Source organism: Fulmarus glacialis, unplaced genomic scaffold (assembly GCF_000690835.1).
Source record: "Fulmarus glacialis isolate BGI_N327 unplaced genomic scaffold, ASM69083v1 scaffold4368, whole genome shotgun sequence".
NCBI lineage: Eukaryota > Metazoa > Chordata > Aves > Procellariiformes > Procellariidae > Fulmarus > Fulmarus glacialis.
In genome coordinates, this window is record NW_009228783.1 from 74,009 (window position 1) to 90,983 (window position 16,975).

The window sequence follows — 16,975 nt, forward strand, 5'->3', positions numbered from 1 at the left end:
CTAGTCTCATGCTGTGGTTGGTTGCAGCTGATGGCACCATACAGAAGGCAGGTATCTCTGGCTGTGCCAACTCTCCTAAAGGAAAAAGAGCATGGTCCAGAGTTAGGAGTGAACCCTAGGTCCCTGCACTCCCTCTCTGCAAGACAATTTGCAGGTTATACCTTAATTAGATTCATTAGATCAGTGCCCCTACCTGCTGGTAGGTTTAGGAGTATCAATCTTTGCCTTGTTTCCCTTACATTCTTGACTTGAGCCAAAACGTTGAGCTCCATTATTTAGCTCCACATCCATTTTCTTCATTTTCCCTATCTCTCTCTGCCTGTACTTGCCTTGTACAGGCAACTACATCTGAATACCAGCATAAAGTATTTCAGCAGCATTTTTTGAGCTATAAAAGACCACGTCACGCAGCTGAATGTTAATCTGAATAACATCATACATCTCAGTAAATCATGTTTGCATGGTTAGGCTGTACTGCATTGATAACCGGTACAGGTAAGGTAAAGGAAGTTTAACACACCTTGCCAACGCTCAACCAGTTGAGCAAGCGTGAAGCTCAGCTTGTATGTAATCCTTTGTGTCATGCTGTGTGATGGCGCTGAATAGGTCCAGTTAATCAATGTTTTTAAGCACAGGCAGTTAATATCAGTGAGAAGACCACTCAAGGATTTTGCTGAACTGGTGCTTGTGGCGGCGTGGGTGGGAGGGTAGTGCTTGTCCAAGCATTACTAACCTAATGACTTTTTCACTTGCTTATAACTTTTTCAGGTTTTTATGGTTTTGGTTGAAAAGCAGGTGACTGGAAATCTGGAAGTTATCTTCTTTTTCCTGGTTTTTTTCTTTTATCTTATGTAAGCACTGAAGCAGATTGGCTATTTAGGCAGTGCTATGAAGTTATTTAAAGCTGTGTATGTAACCTTATGTTTTGTGTGCAGACTGCAGGGAAATCTTGCTGCCAACAATGACAGATCAGCTGAAGTATCACTTGGAAAGACAAGAAGATTTGGAGGCTTGTTGCCAGTTGCTGAGTAACATCCTGGAAGTGCTTTACAAGAAAGATGTGGTTAGTATCGTACGGTTCTGTGATGATTAGCACTTAAAAGAAGTGGATCTTAGTAGAATGAATTAAGCAGGTAACTCCTGATGGCTTAGATTTTGTTTTTCTTTGCCCCCCCTCCCCCCCAGTCTCTTTTAAGTCATCTTTGTAGGTGAACTTCACCAGTGATGAAGATGTGTTTTGTGACATCTCAGGATGTTTCTTACTGTTTCTGAGGCACATCCAATACAGCACTGTTACCCAGTAACAATTTTCCAGACATTAGTTAGATAGTGAGTAAATAGATATTCTTAGGAGTTCAGTCTTTCTCTTACATGGTGTCTGACCTCTGCCAGATGGAAAATGTTTATTTTGGTTTGTTTTGGGTTTTTTTCTGCCTGAGCATTTTGGGAAATGCACATTTGAGTTGTGTTGATACTGGCCTGCTAGGCCAGCCTGAAGGGGGGTGTGTGCGGCTGTGTGTGTGTGTAGATGTGCACAGGCGCACATGCGTGCGCACGCACACACACACTTTCGTCGACACGGCAAACTTGTTTAGCTTTTTGAAGTGCCATTTAAAGTTGGCTAGTAGAATTCTCCACCTCAGTAAGAGATAACCTGAATTGGAAAGTGATGGCTTCTGCATGAATATTATAACTAGCGTAGTTGTCTTACCCATTCAGAATGTAAACGTATGAGGCAGTCGCACATGAGAACCTGTGCAGTGCCCTGAGCTGGTATGCAGATATGTAGCTTGCATAATAGTCCCTTTTTTATCTTCTCTTGACTTCACGCAAATATGCAAATATTGGTGCTTTGCCGGAGAGCTGCAATGATTTGATGCTCTCTTAAAGAAGTTTGGGCTGATGAGGCTGCTGCCTTGAACCTTCATTCCTATGCAGAATCATACACTAACTTATTTGGAAAGGACCTCAGGGGTCAGCTACTCACATCATATCTAGCATCTTTTTTAACGATGTTTTCTGGGCTCGTTCTGATTTTGTTTCTTTTTTAAAGTAGTTTTCTGTGACTGCTTCAGAGAGTGGGTTATTTTAAAAAAGGAATTTGTGTTTGACAGCTTGGCTGCTTCTTGTCAGTCTTGGTTGGCTGCATTTCTCTCCGTGGTAGCAACTCACTTTCAGCTCCACCATTTCCTGGGCTAAGCCCAGCTGGAGCAGGGCGGCAGGAGCGGAGCAGAGAGCTGCCCTGCGCTGCTGATTGTTAGCGGCTGGCTGCAAGGGGGCTGCAGAAAATAGATACCCATTTGCCAACAGAGCAGGAGGATGGAGAAGAGGACAGGGAAAGGAAGGAAACACTGCGAGTGAGGAGCGATGTAAAGTAAAATTGAAAATGGGCAGGAGCAGCAGAAGTGCCGGGAGGAGGAAAAAGAGGAAGAAAGTCTTGGAGAGAACTCACAGGAGAGAAAGTAGGGAGAGCTGGAGGGTGGAGAGGAGCAGGGTACTGAGATGCATTCTTCCCTGCAGATGTTCTTGGTACCAGAATTATAAGGTTTATCCCAAAGACAGATCTGTCAGCAGCAGGAAGAAAAGTCTATACTGGAGCAGTAGCTGTGTATATATGTACTGATGATGGCTCATTCTTCAAATATGCAAATGCATTTTTCATATATGCAAGTCTGCCTTTGATAATTAAGCATAATCCGATGATAAGATGTGGGTTATTATATGGATCCAAGGGCAAGAAAGAAGATGGTTCATAGGAATGTTTGTTTGATGGTCAAGAAGCAACACAAAGATGTTGCTTTATTTAGATAATTATCTGGGAAAATCCTTACAAATGTTGGTTGTAGAATTGTTTCCCCTTTCCATCTCACAGACCCCTTTTGAAGTCTTCTCCTTCAGGCTACTGAAAACTATGAAGAAGCCTGTTTATAAAGTAAAAGATGGGAGCAAAGCTCATCTGTTTCTTTCTCCTTCTCATGTGTTTTTGGCTTCAGTTCCTGCAGGCATCATTCTGCATGAGGTTTCTGAACTTGTTCTTCAAAGCCAGTTGCTCTAAATATTTCATTTTCAATTCTTTCAAAAATAGTGGCACATTACTTCTAATACAGAAATATTAATTTGAAACAATTGACGGAAATTAAAGTTCCTTAACTAAAGTTTTGCTTTGCTTTTCTGTTTCTTTTAATTGAGCTGTGGCAGAATAGCCCCCCAGATTTGGTAATGCCCGTGGGCTTTTGATGTTGGAAAAATGAGTTAGGAAAATAAAATTATTAGGTAACTAAACATCATAGGCTTTGCTATATTTCCAGGGACTTGCTTTTCGTTTAAATAATTGTAACAGAACGTGTTAATTTATCAGTAGCGTGTATTAATAAAATAGACTTTGCATGGTGTTCGTTGAAATGCGACACTAGTTTTCTGCTTCTGATCAACACCAGTGAGTGATATTTTATTTAATTTTCACAAGACAGGCAAATTTAAAGGCAAACATAAATAGTTCAATTGTATTGGTGTCTGTTGTATCTAGTTACCACTAATTTATTCTTTTCCCTTAGGGGCCAACACAACGGCATGTCCAGATAATCATGGAAAAGCTATTGAGGACAGTAAACAGAACAGTCATTTCCATGGGACGTGATTCGGAGCTCATTGTAAGTGTCTCTTGATGTAAACTTAAATACCTCTGTCACATCTTTTTGAACCTGACTGTAATAGGATTTAAATCCCAGGTGACCCAGAGCAATCAAAACCTTCTGTAACTGTCTTTGTGTTCAGTAAGCTGTAAAACATTGGCTTGTAATTTTTCTGTGGTTTATACAGGGAGAGAAAAAATACTTAAAAAATATTCGTGACCCGGTGATTAGCCAGATTTTAGATGTCTGTGTTAACCAAAATGATGTATTATTTGTAATTAGTCAGCTGAAAAGTGTGGAAATGAGAGGCATGTTTATTACCACATTACCAATCGTTTGACTCTACAAGCATTTGCTTGCCTTTTTTGGCTGCAACTGAGATAACCAAGATAACGGCAAACATGTTTATTACCACATTACCAATCTACAAGCATTTGCTTGCCTTTTTTGACTGCAACTGAGATAACCAAGATAACGGCAATATTCGAATGATTGAAGAAGAGAGCCCCAAATTACTACATTTCGAAAACCTAGAGGAAGGACTGATGCAGTAGCTGCAAGTTATCATGTTCCACTTCGGTGGCATAGCACTGTGATTTAAAGCCTGACATCTGAATTTTTCAACTATATCATTCATATTGGTGTAAATAATGAAAAAAATAGTGAGGCCTATTGATATCTAAAGTGGGGATAGACCTTAGTGTGTTTTTGGGAGTCTCACTGTGTGTTTGCCTTTACCTTATATTCTTCCTTAGGCGTCTGCATCTGGCAACTGATATATAGGAAACTGGTCAAAGTGGACCAGATTTCTCATCTGTCTGAGTAGCTGTCCTTCTGTTCTACATCAATTTGGTTCAGTTTGGTTTGATACACTGATTTCTTTCTTAAAAAAAGGGTTAGTTTGTTAGTCAGATATATCTGAGTCTGTTAGCACTTCCTTTTTTTGATCTCCCCTTTCTTTTCCGCTTTTATTTCTCTGTGTAATTGCACACGGTGATATTTGACTTTTTATGACAAGGCTCTCTGTCCTCAGCACATCTTACTTATCTACTGCTGTCCCATTTACTTGGCTTATGGTGGTGCTTGTGTCTGCAAACATACTACAATTTTAGTTTTGTCTTTAGTGCATCATTCACTAACTTTTTTTTGTCTTCCACTTTTATCACTTTGATTTGCAATCATAGTTTTTGTCTTAAGAAAGTGGTAATGGATCACCAGATCCATCCTTGTTGGAGCAAGAAATGGTTATGAGTAGAGATCATTCTTACAGAATACTGTGATGCTGGGATGCAGTACCAGTGAAAGGAAGACAAAAGGTTTATATGTTGTTGTTGTTCTGTGTGTTACCACAGAAATTATTAATAATATGCAAGAATAGATATCTTAATATCTTTCTGTACAAGGTACACAACTTTACTTCTTCCCCCCGTAGTGCAGGTGGTGTAGTCTTGTAAGACATCTATACAGGAAACTTCTTCAGTTACGGTTAGGATGTGAATTAATTATTGTTTTGATGAACATGATTTAGATGATATTTTAAAATGTTAATTATTCCTTTTGCATTTATCAAATTAAATTGCAAAACTTCTCCTGTATATATTTTATTGTAATTGTTGTATTAAAAAATATCCATAGTGATCACGAATACAGCTTGAACTCGCTCTATCCTCACACTCTGTAATTATGTAATGAGTATTAATAGGACCGGGTGTTTTCAAGGAGTACTTATCCTATCTTAAAATTCAGTCTGTTGCTGAAAGGGTCCTCCTGTGATCAACCAGTAACAATTCATTTTTGTGGCGTCAGCAAAGCAGGAAAAGGAAAATGCAAGTGATAATTAGCAAGTATAACCTGACCCCTCTTGGATCAGAATCAGGTTGAAATTATGTATTAGCTTTTCTTTTGTCAATACTAGTACAGTTTTATCTGGAACTTATATTAGAGAATTAACCATACACGATGAGTAGAAGGAAGGAATTTTAAAAATAAAGGATCTTATAGAGGCATAGTTGAAGTCATGATAACTTTTTTCAAAAGAAGTAAAATACAGGACATAGCAATTTGTTTCTTACATAAAGATAGCTATATTGGTGTACTAAAGCTGGCATGGTTTTACCTTGAAGAAATACTTAGCTGTGTCATCTTCATCCAAAATCTAATGTTGCATAATACACTTTAAATCTAAAAAAAGACCTTGGATCAAAAATACAGAGAAATTGGCGTTTACTCCTGTAGATGTGAACTATATATACGTTAAGATTTATCAGCTGTTAGCTTCATTCTGGAAGCATTCCTCTGAGGATCCTGCTTTGAATAGCTCAAACGAATGGAAGACGCAGCCCTCCTCGTCCGAGACAAGACTTTTTTTCTGTTAGGTAGCAATATAGAAACAGAGACTCATAATCCCCTTGCAGTGTCAGTCAAGTTTGTTTAATTTCACATTCTTTATAAACCTCTGTTCTAATCACTGTGGAACTACTGTGGCATTTGGGATGCATGAACTTTGGGATCTGTAGGGGTAAACATCAAAGACAATTGCTTTATAGAAATGGTTTCAATTGATACTTTAATAATATTCTTTGTACGCCCTTCTGAGTTTTGCGTGACTTGCACTCATGCTGTTTTTGACTGTGTGATAAGTCAGTGAGAGCTGGTGTTTCTGAGAGGCCGGACTTTTATGTGATCAGCAGAGGATTGTAAAGAATTTAAGTGGTCAAGTGAAAATGCAGTTGGAACAGAGGTGGCGAAAGTGGAATGCTTAAATATAATGTGATTTTACATGAGTGAACAAAAATCTTCAATAGAAGATGAGGTTGCTAGATGTGCTAGTGTAATGGGAACATAAGACATTGAATTTACTGTTTCAGGAGGATATGCAATTAGAGGCTATTAAAGGTATCATAAATAAGTCAAATGACTTTCTCTATGTTGTAGCCTATGGATAGGGTTCTGTATGTCTGATACTGAAGGACTGTTATCAGATCAGTTTCCTTTGGAAAAATGTTGATGAAAAATGGATGCGTTGTAATACCTACCTTACCAGAACCCTGACCTTCAGTGTAAGCCACGGGACCAGCCTGCAGCGATGGCGGTACCAGCACAGTAATCTCTTTAAATGTATTTGCTTCACTGTGTTACAAACATTCCACCTTAATCCAGGAATAAGAAAGGATTTTGGTAACTCTTACCTGATGCCTACCATATCTCAGTCTGAATATGGGAAGTATTGGGTACAACTTTTAAAAGGTTTTTGGTCTTTGGTGTTCTTGTTGAACAGACTGCAAAGATTCTCCAATAGTCTTTTTTGACTTTGCACATCTTTTTTTTGAAGTTTTGCTTCCTTAAATGTGTGAGTTTCTAGAAAAAAATCATAAGCTATTTTATCATATATCTTCAAAAGAGAATTATCTTGAAATAAGACAGACCAGTTGTAAGAAGAAAAAGTAGTCAATAAATAAAACGAAGTATAAGTGATAGATTAAAATCTGATTTGACCATAATTTTGGTAGAAGTTGTAGCAAGAAGAATTTAAGTTAACATTTGTGATACTGCACGCTCTCTTCTAGCCTTCAGAACTTGTAAAAAAAAAAAAAAAAAACCAAACCCTTAGTTATGCCAGTGTCTGTATTAACTAAGATTAAGCACAGTCTGGCCACTTATACAGGTCATTTCAGTGAAAGCAGTGGATTTATATACTTGGAAATTAGCATTAGTTTCCAGCCTGCTGTATCAAATGAGTTTTTAACATCCATGAAAAAAATCTTGTCACCATTTTAATACTCATTATTTTTGGCTGCTTTTTCCTCTGGAAGCCTCAGTGGTGATTTTTACTTGATCCCTTTGCTAACTGAGTAGAGGGTTCTGTGCGTTATTGTAGTGAAGGTAAGAACGAGATGCAGTTTGTGGGTGCTGAGTTGTCTGATGCAAGATCGGGGTTCATTGCTGCTCACAGAAGTTGGCTGCTTTGGGCTACTTTTGCACGTGCCTAGAGCTAGTCCTGCTTATGGCACAGTAAAAAGTCACCTATAACAAGATCACAAAATCTTTCCTACTGAAGAACATGTTGCCTGGGGAAAAAAAAGTAAATTGAGCGTGCTTCCTTGAGTCTCTTTTTTGAAGGATAATTTTAAACCATCTCTTTCCTTGCCTAGTAACTTCTGAAGAATGTTGCATTCCATGTGAGTCAGCATATTGGCCTCCTTCAGTAAATCAGAATTGACCTGCCACGATGTTAGGTCCAAAATGAATCGTGACTACTCCCCACTTCCTTGTGGTCAGCAGCTTGGTATGTTTTTCATTTACAAAGCCAAGAAAAACAAGCTAGTTGCTGACCTCTCTAATTTCAGAAAGGACATCCAGATGGGGTTTTTGGATCCCTATTTGTACAATTTTTGGAAGATACTTCAGTTGGCAGATTTGTGCAACTGTAAGATCATTGTCTATGAAATAGACAATCTTGGTTCCTTTATGTGGTGGAACAAATCAAATTCCATTTTGATGCAGAAAAAAAATCTAGCTTATAGATATAAGAGCAAAGAGTGTAGGAAGTGGCTCTACTCCCAAGAGACTCTGTCCTTAAGAGCAGTGGCTCTAAAAACATGTAGTGGTATATGGTGAATAAAGTCTGTGTGAACACCTGCTGTGATCAGGGGGAAAAAAATGCTATTTTAGATTCCCCTGGGATGTGTGACTAGGAAGCAGTGGACAGGAGATGACTTTATGACTTCACTGATGAGTGGAGTGTTTCCCATGTCGCATTTTTTCCCGCTTTCCACTTTAAAAAAAGGATGTGGTGAAACTGAAACCGAAACAGAAATGCTGCAGAAAGCATCAGAAAGGAGAGAAAGTAAGTGATTTGTGGTGCAAGATGTGAAAGCCATCTGAGGTTAATAGAAAGAAGGTTTAGAGGTGCCCCTTGGTGACAGTGAAGGAGAATCTCTGTAGTGTGAAGATGCCACCTGTCAGAGGAAAGAGAAGGAGCTGGTGACAACACCGGAGAGTGAGAAATGTAAAGTAGAGCAGAGAATACGGCACTGTGGGAAGTGGACGTTCAATCAAAGACAGTGGTGGATTCTCCATCTCTTGGTATCTTCAAGGCAGGATGTCTTTCTGGAAGGCAGTAAAATATGAGTCTAAGTTTAAGTAAAATATGAGTTATTGAGGGTCACGGGCGAGAGTCCTGGGGCTAATGTTACTTAGGAGTTGAAGCTAGCTGTAAATTGTCTTTCCGTGCCTTAAAATCTGTGAAGTTTAGGGTAAATGGGTTCCAAAATGTTGGGGAGAAAGCTTAATTTTCTTCACTGGACTTTACGATGTAAAAAATTATACTTTTGTTTTATTGAATTGCATGTTTTCTTATCTTTAAAAAACATTTGAAATTATGTATTGCAAACTGATTTCACAAAAACTGAAGTGGTATTTGAACGATGGTCATGATTTTGTTCTATCACTCACACTGAGCTTTCTTACGTTGTAAAATGTAGTATCGCCAATGCAGCGAATGGGTGTGGAGTATGCCCTGCCAATGCTTATCGGAACAAACTGTATTCACCTAAACAAATCGACAGCAAATTTCTACCACTCCAGTTGTTTTAAAAAGCCACAGTTAAAATTTTATGGATGCTGAAATAATACTAAAAATGGTTTCATGCAGTCCATTTCATTCTTCTAGAACAGAATTGGGTCAGTATAGCAGTTATATTTTTAGTGGCAATCCAGTTAACAAATTCCAGTAGTAAAATATAATGCGTGCTATTATCCAGATGCTAAAGAAATGGTATAATCTAACAGCGTACTTGATTTGAAAGTGTTCATGAAAAATGAACCTATTTGATTTTGAAAAAGTGAGTAACCTTTAAAACAGCGTGAAATTAAAGGCATAGACGGTGGTTTTGCATCTTAAGCAAGAAAAAGCAAACACTTTGTACCGATGGTAGGATTTTTCAGTTTTAATCATGATTTTTTTCAGTTTATCCTGATTTTTAAACTATTTTTACAGTTACTTTTTTTCTATAAGAAAACAAGTGATACTCACATGAATAGTGTTTCCTAGTAGTTCTAAAACAAGATGTAGGTGTTGCTTAATGGAAATTATACGGACTCAGAAAATAGCAAGTAATATAAAATCACTGCAGTATTTATTGACTAAAAAGTATTTTTAAGCATGATATGGGAGAAGTGCATATAGCAAATTAGTGTATGAAAGTGCATGGTATTGTTAGTGAGTTCAGCAAAGCTATGTTATGTGCCACATTGAAAGTAAAGATGCATTTTCTTTGTTATAACCTCATACCTGCATTTTATAAGATCTTCTACATTAGGGTGAAAATAGCTTTGTCAGTCACATTTAACTAAAAGCTCTAAAGAATTAGGTTTTTCTCTCAGTGTCTATCTAACTTGAGCCTGAGTGATTCTAAATGTAATACAATATGATACATTTTACACACTTGCAAAAACATTTTATTACAAATTACATTGTATGGTACGGTATAACACAATATGTAATTTTAAGCAAGACTATATGTATGTTAGCTTTTCCAGTTTTAAAAAAATGTAAAAAATTAAAAATTTGCAACTTCTTAAGAAAATAGCCTGGACATGTACAGAACACGCCGTGAGAACTTCCACTTTTAGCTCTTACATGTTTCACCAGTGAATTTTCCTCTGTCATTTTAAATGATTACAGAATATTGGTCTCTGTATAAATCAGTAACTGCACATAAAAACAGTTCACTTTTGTGTCAGAGTCCCTGCACACTAGAACGTTTAGAATAGGTTTATGGGAAAAGCTACTGATTCAGTGACACTAACGATTTGTAATTGATTGCCATTGAGAAATGCTTGATTTAATTTCTTTAAAGAAGACCCAAACACTAGGCATGTTAGCATGGATGAGTTCATTATATTAACACTATTTTAAAATAATGCTGAATACTGTTGTATTTTTCTTGTTATGTCTGTATTTGATATCTCTTTCTGTTTAGGAAAAAAATATTTTCTTGTTTGGAAATACTTGGGTTTCTAAAACACGTAGGGTGGACTGTCTTGTAAACAGTTTTATATTTTCAATTAAAAACGGTATAAAATACATGAAACATATTTTTTCTACATGAAACAATTGCACTTCCTTCCTGGTTACACAGGATCACCTTTTCTAATCCTTCAGCTTTCACAAAAGTATTTCAGGATATTGTTTGCTTATGTACAAGAACTCGTAGCCCTCTTGAAGTTTCACTGCAAAGGTGACTTTTTTTCATTAAAGCATGCTGAAATTCATTTTGAGGTGGACACAGACATCTTCTGCATTTCTGTTCTCATTTTAACTTCCTTTTCTTGCTCTTTGCTTTGGGGAGGGGGGAAAAAAGTTATTTTCCTCAAGTTTTCTTGCAGTAATGGATTTGATGCTGAGGAATAATAGTATAAATGAAAACACTTCCAATTTTTTAGTATGTGCAAACTCTTCTGCTAATGATTACATTTCTTCCACCTAAAGGCTGAAGAATTTGTATCTTATGGATGCTGCAGGTTATGCAATTTCAAACCAATTCTTAGGAAACCAGTTTGTCACATGACATTGTATGACTCAAATTATCTTAAATCCTTAAAGAAAAAAAAAAGACAACAAGATTCCCACTCCCTGGCCTCTTCTAGCATGAGAAATTTTTCCACAAACGGTCATTCTAGATGCAACTTTAATGACAGTAGCAAATACGTAAAGGAAAAAGTTGCAGTTTATAATTCAGAGCAAAATTTTAAGTGTCATTTAAAAAAAAAAAAGGGAAAAAACTGATTAACATATCTTCCCTAAGTATGTTGGTTAGCAAGTACAATTAATAGATCGAGATATAAATTATAACATGGTGTGAAACCCATCTGAGAAGCTTAGTAAATAGATAGCATTTAAAATTACTGCTCCTTCCAAACAGATTTCAAAGTGTGATGCATGCTATAAATTTTCTGGTGCCTTCTGCAATAGTGTAAAGGTTTTCCAAAGACTGCGTTACAAAAAGATATTAAATTATGGCAAATGCCAACAATCCGTAGAGCTTTTGCTGTTCTGTTTGTGGGGTTGGTGTTTTTTTTCTTCTGTGCCAGAATGTGTCATTTAGATGTTCTGGGTACCAAAAGACTAAAAGTGAGATCTAGGACAGATGATTGTCCCCTAACCTTGACCCTGTCAGCTTGGTGTGGTTAAAGGCTTGTCCTGACTTCGGGAGGTTTCTAGCTGCTCACCCGCTGGAGATGAGCAGCAAACTTGTTCGTCTGGAGATGAGGACATAGCTAAATTAGAAATGACGGTGCATTGTCGAAATGTGATAGCTTGGTTGAAGTCTACATTGCATGAAGGCAAATATACATATAGTCACATCTTAGAGATTATTCATGGTCTTGGACCACGTGAAAAATTGTGCTTTGTCCAGGATATATGTGCTGAAAACTGCACTCCCCGATCAACATGGATTTGTAAAACTGAAGACCATTGCAAACATAAGGCTTGCTTGCTTTTTTTTTTCCCCTCGTTGTTGTTTAAAGACAATAAACCAAACCCCCAAAAGGCTTTAAAACAATAGTGATATTTAGCTGTGTACAGGATGACAGCCTACAATTTAACAGCTTAGAATGTGACGCTTTCAGATCTAAGGGGGGGAAATAGTTTTACTTTCCATCTTTGTACAAATTTTGATTCAGGTTTTACATCCCACATTGGTGAACTGCAAATAAAAGTTGGCAAGGTATTATCTAACACCTTGCTTCTGGACATTAGTTTATAGGTACAAAGGCCTTTTTGGTACATACGGTGAGAACTGAATGCTGCCAGCATGGTCAGAACTACATTGGCCGGTAACACTGATCAGTCTACCAAGATCCTGTTATAGATGATGGATAGAACTCCAAATATTTTTCGAAGAAGGCCTTGAACTCCACATGTGATGGACTTGGGTTAAAGGAACCAGAGTTTCCATCTTCCATGCTTTTTTGATTCAGTTTTGGATTTTTGCTTGGGAGTGGAGGAGTAGCTCTCCTGAGAATAAGGCAAAGGTGCAACCTGAGTTTCCTCAATAGGATGAAGTTTTCTCAAAACTGGCTGTAGTTTATCTTCTTGCTGCTTAAAATCCAATTCCACACTAAAAACGGCAAGAAAAAAGCAATTAGTTACTAATTATGATGACAGAAAGATTTAAATTAAGCCAACATCTGACACCAGTGTACAAGTGCTTAATTTATTAAATTCAAATACAAAATAAATGTTTAAATCAGATCTCCGGATTTCTTGCACTAGAAGTGAAAGGGATGGGGGGAAGAGGAAGGTCAAAAAAGGACATACCGCAAAAGAGAAATAGGAATGGGATTGTGCAAACTTCTCCTTCCTGTTTAGGAGGGCCTTGAGGATTACGGTAGAAGTGCTGTGAAGTGATTGAAAACTAGAAATACTACTTTTTCCCTCATCTCTGTGGAGAAATGCTCTTTCAGAGGGCTCCCAGGCTCCGTTCTCCCTCCTGTCTGCATGCTCTGGGAGGTTTGGGTGGCAGCCAGGCATGTGCATCCTTCTGCTTTTGAGAAAAGCTGATGGGTTGGCCACCAGCAGCAAGGCTGTCGTGGCAGTTTCTTTACCTTAGCTGTGTCTCTTGCAAGTTTTACCATGGGTTAGATTAGTTTCACCGAACTGCTGTCATATGTATATACTCATATACACATGTGGAAAAAATAAATAAATTAAAAAACAATTCTCTTTTACAGTGCAATCCTTTAGCATATGCTGACAACATAAACTTAGTCCTATAATGAGGATAACAACATAAAATCTACTTGGCCCCTGCTGTAAATGACTGCTCAGACAAAAATATCTAATGGTCTAGATCCATTTATTTAGCTGACCAGATCTGTAGGTAAAATGAAAGAACCTGTTTCAGTTGCAGCTAGTGTGTACTTGCTTGTTCCATTGCTACTAAAATTTAATAGAAATAAGGGAAATACTCATTTAAACTGTAAGCTTGCATACAAAAAAAATACTGAAGCTCTAAAATACACCTTCTGAATTCTAAACACTGTGTTGGCTACAAAATCCTACCAGCAATTAAGAAACATAATAAAGATGGAAATTATAACCCTTATTTCGACAGTGTGCTACAGATCATTTCAAGTTCACCTTATAAAACAAAGGAACCACATTATAAACTTCAGCAAAAGGTTAGTTCTGTCTGATACTCGAAACCGAATCTAGGCCACTTAGAAATACCCTGAGACTCGATGGTTTCAGTTGCATTTGGTACAGCAGCTTGTGGACAAGTTCTGCACCGAGTCTTTTCATCCTGTCTCGTGCATTACGCTGCAGTGTGGCACCTGGATATCAGAGGATGAATTTAGAAGACAGGGTGAAATTAAGGGAATTTAGGCACTGGGGTTAATTTATTTCTTCCCTACCTTTTGCTTGATATTTTAAACCTAACAGTTAATGATTGAGGTGAAGATTGTGTGTGAATGCATCTGTTGGGGCACTTGAGGGGTTGCCCCCTTTCACCTCTACTGCTGAGGTTTCTTGGGCTTTCCATTGACTACTTTTGCTACTTCAGCATTGCATGAATATGAAGTTATTGTTCCTGGACATCAGTTCAGTTTTAATAAGTGTTAAATATGTTTTCTGAGTTATTTCTGCCATTGCTTGTTTGGCGTAAACGACTAGAGAAGTTAGGTCTACTTTTTCAGGCCTCATGCCCCTAGTGTAGTTCATCTAAAAAGAGATTTTTAAACTTTTGTTACTGCTACTCCCGTCTAGCTTAGGGAGAGTGGCACCCCACCTTGAATGCATACAAGTATGCAGTACAAAACACCAGAAATCATTTCAGAGGAAATTCTCCAAGTAAGCTGGAATAACAGAAGTCACAGGAAATTTTGGTGAACTTCAGTGACACAGCCTTTGCAAATTGAGCACCTAATACCATCTGCTGATTTAGGTGGATTTTATTTTCCTCTTAGGGTGGAGGAGAGGGAATCAAAGATGCTAAGAGAAGTTTGGGATATTTTTGTGCTTTGGTGTTTCGGAGAGCTGAAGAGTCTGTCTATAAGGACTTCCAGTGAAGCCCTGGAAAGGTGTAAGGTCTTTTTTTGCATCTGGCTGTGCCTAGTTTGGTGTTTGGTTGGTTTTGCATCTGGCTGTGCCTAGTTTAACCATTAAATACATTCTGAGCAAAAGTGTCAGCATTTCAGTGATTTGGAGTGATTTGGATAAACTTTCTAATAGTGGAGGAGAGAAATACATTAGGTAAGAGTTCAAAGATTCAAAATATTTTCCCCACCTCCATGTTGTTAAGCAGTAAAAAGACATTCCAGATTGAAGAAGATAATTTTTAAAATTTCAGCTATATGCTAGAACTATACCTATGAATACTGGATTTGCAGGAGACAGCTGTGTTGGGTATCCTGTTACTGCAGAAGCACACTGCAAGCCTACTTGCAGTGTTTAATCTAATATCCATCCTTGTTAATGAAAGAACAATGCCGTCTTCAACTTGGTAACATGTTCTTGTTTGTAGTTTAGCTAGCAAAAAGCAGTTGATTAGATAACTGTGGCATTAATTTTGTGGTAAGATTGGGATATTGGTTGATTGTGAATTCCCCACCACATAAATGCTTTCAGTAATACAGTGGGAGAATCTCGGCATGAAATAGATTCTTCTCCAAGAGCTCTCTAAATCTCATTTAAAGTGGCATGCAAATCTGTGCAGAATTTGGCACATATTATCGTTGGTTTGTTTCTCAGTATAAATTTTGAGGGGGGGGAAAGGCATTTCAGCTCTGGCATTGGCAGAGCTCATTTTTACTTCTTTCAAAATGTTATTCTTGAAGGGGAGCTCTCTTAAGAGCTTGAAATTGAGGTAAAAGATAAGTTGTTTTAAAAAAACCTTGCCAAACAGAATTTTTCATAATCAATTTCTGTTAAAGATAGTTCTCAAGAGAAGAAAATCTTCATTCTAGTCCATATGACAAAAACCATGTTACTGTCATTTTCTACTGCATAAAACCATTTGCAGCACAGTTCAGGCTGTCTTTCATCTATTTACATCAAAATGAAATATTTTGCTTCAGAAGAGTATAAAGAGGATGAATGAAAACATATTATTTCAGCATGAAATAATAACTGTGAATTTTGCATAATAGTTGATTGTTGTTTATCAAGATCAATTTATCTAGCTTTGTAGCTTTTTAATGTAACCATTCCTTTCAGGCAAACAATTTGTTTCCTTGCAAACTTAGGTTTTAGTGTATACCTGTTTGCTGCAGTAATAAGACAAACCCCCTTATTCTGTAATTTTTCATGTATCTTTCTAAATTAGCTATAGCTGACTTTATTTTTGGTCTTTAACTTGATATTGAACATATGAAATACTATTAAATTCAGCAAGTGTTACATATTTGTATGACTTCTTTATGTTTTTGTTACAGAGCTGCAGATCTTTCCAATTCTTGCATTTGTGAACTTGATTTTGTCACCTGTCACAGCTCTGACAATTTGGTTTTGCTTAGTGCTATTTTTGTATCCTAAGTATCTATAGGTTTCCTCTCAAAATGACCTTTTCTTGAAATATTCTCTATGCCTTGTGGCTCTTTTCACTTTCAGACTTTGTCTGTTTTGGTCTCTTCTTTAAGCCTCCTCATGATAACTCCATAAACTTAATTAGTGAGGACTGTATGTTCTTCTAGCATTATGCATGATGGAGATTATAATTACTCGCTTCAGAAGCATTTTTCCTTAGATGAAATAATAGTATTTTTCAATAGACTGACAATTGTGAATACAAAACCAAGACATGAATCTAAATATTATATAATGCTAGCACCAAAAACATTTGCGTGACACTTCAGATTAGGACATACTAAAGGTTCACTTACCTACAATATTGCCAAATTTGGAACACTGGGTTGGAGTTTCTCCAGGTTCAATGCCTGACTTAAATTTTTCCTGTGCATGAAACTCCAGTGCAAATAGATAGGCTGTTTTTGTGAACAACTATAAGCAGTAAAATTATGTCTGTAATAGATATTCTGGTTTTCTGCGTTTTCTCCCCCAAATAACTGCATACTTAGAAGGTTTACAACAGAAACTTTGCGTTTTAGGGCAGTTGCCTGTGTATCAGTGTTTGCATAGATGTCATTCCCATGAAAATTTGGCCAAATATAATCAAATAACAGACCTTTGAGAATTTTATTTTGATGTGCTCATTAAACACAGGCGAGAACTTTGTAATTAAAATCTCTGAAATTCCTTCACAGTGAGACAGGTCTAGTCCAGGACTCATCAAAAATCTCTTTGCAACTGCAGCTCTAAGTTACATTAGTCTGTGCTT

General features: G+C 37.3%; 2 protein-coding genes across 2 annotated transcripts in view; one reads left to right on the plus strand and one right to left on the minus strand.

The window, feature by feature from the left end:
- The window catches only part of LOC104081002 (dedicator of cytokinesis protein 1), a gene marked incomplete at its 5' end in the record, with an annotated part of 84,646 nt that extends 72,734 nt beyond the window's left edge, over positions 1-11,912 (plus strand). Inside the window, 3 exons of the mRNA XM_009583585.1 lie at positions 936-1,063; positions 3,555-3,650; positions 11,829-11,912. Coding sequence (XP_009581880.1) covers positions 936-1,063; positions 3,555-3,650; positions 11,829-11,912 — 308 coding nt within the window. The remainder of the gene's footprint in view (positions 1-935; positions 1,064-3,554; positions 3,651-11,828) is intronic.
- Positions 11,913-12,573: 661 nt separating this feature from the next.
- Positions 12,574-16,975, minus strand: part of LOC104081003 (protein FAM196A-like) — a gene marked incomplete at its 5' end in the record, with an annotated part of 30,412 nt that continues 26,010 nt past the window's right edge. Inside the window, one exon of the mRNA XM_009583586.1 lies at positions 12,574-12,757. Coding sequence (XP_009581881.1) covers positions 12,574-12,757 — 184 coding nt within the window. The remainder of the gene's footprint in view (positions 12,758-16,975) is intronic.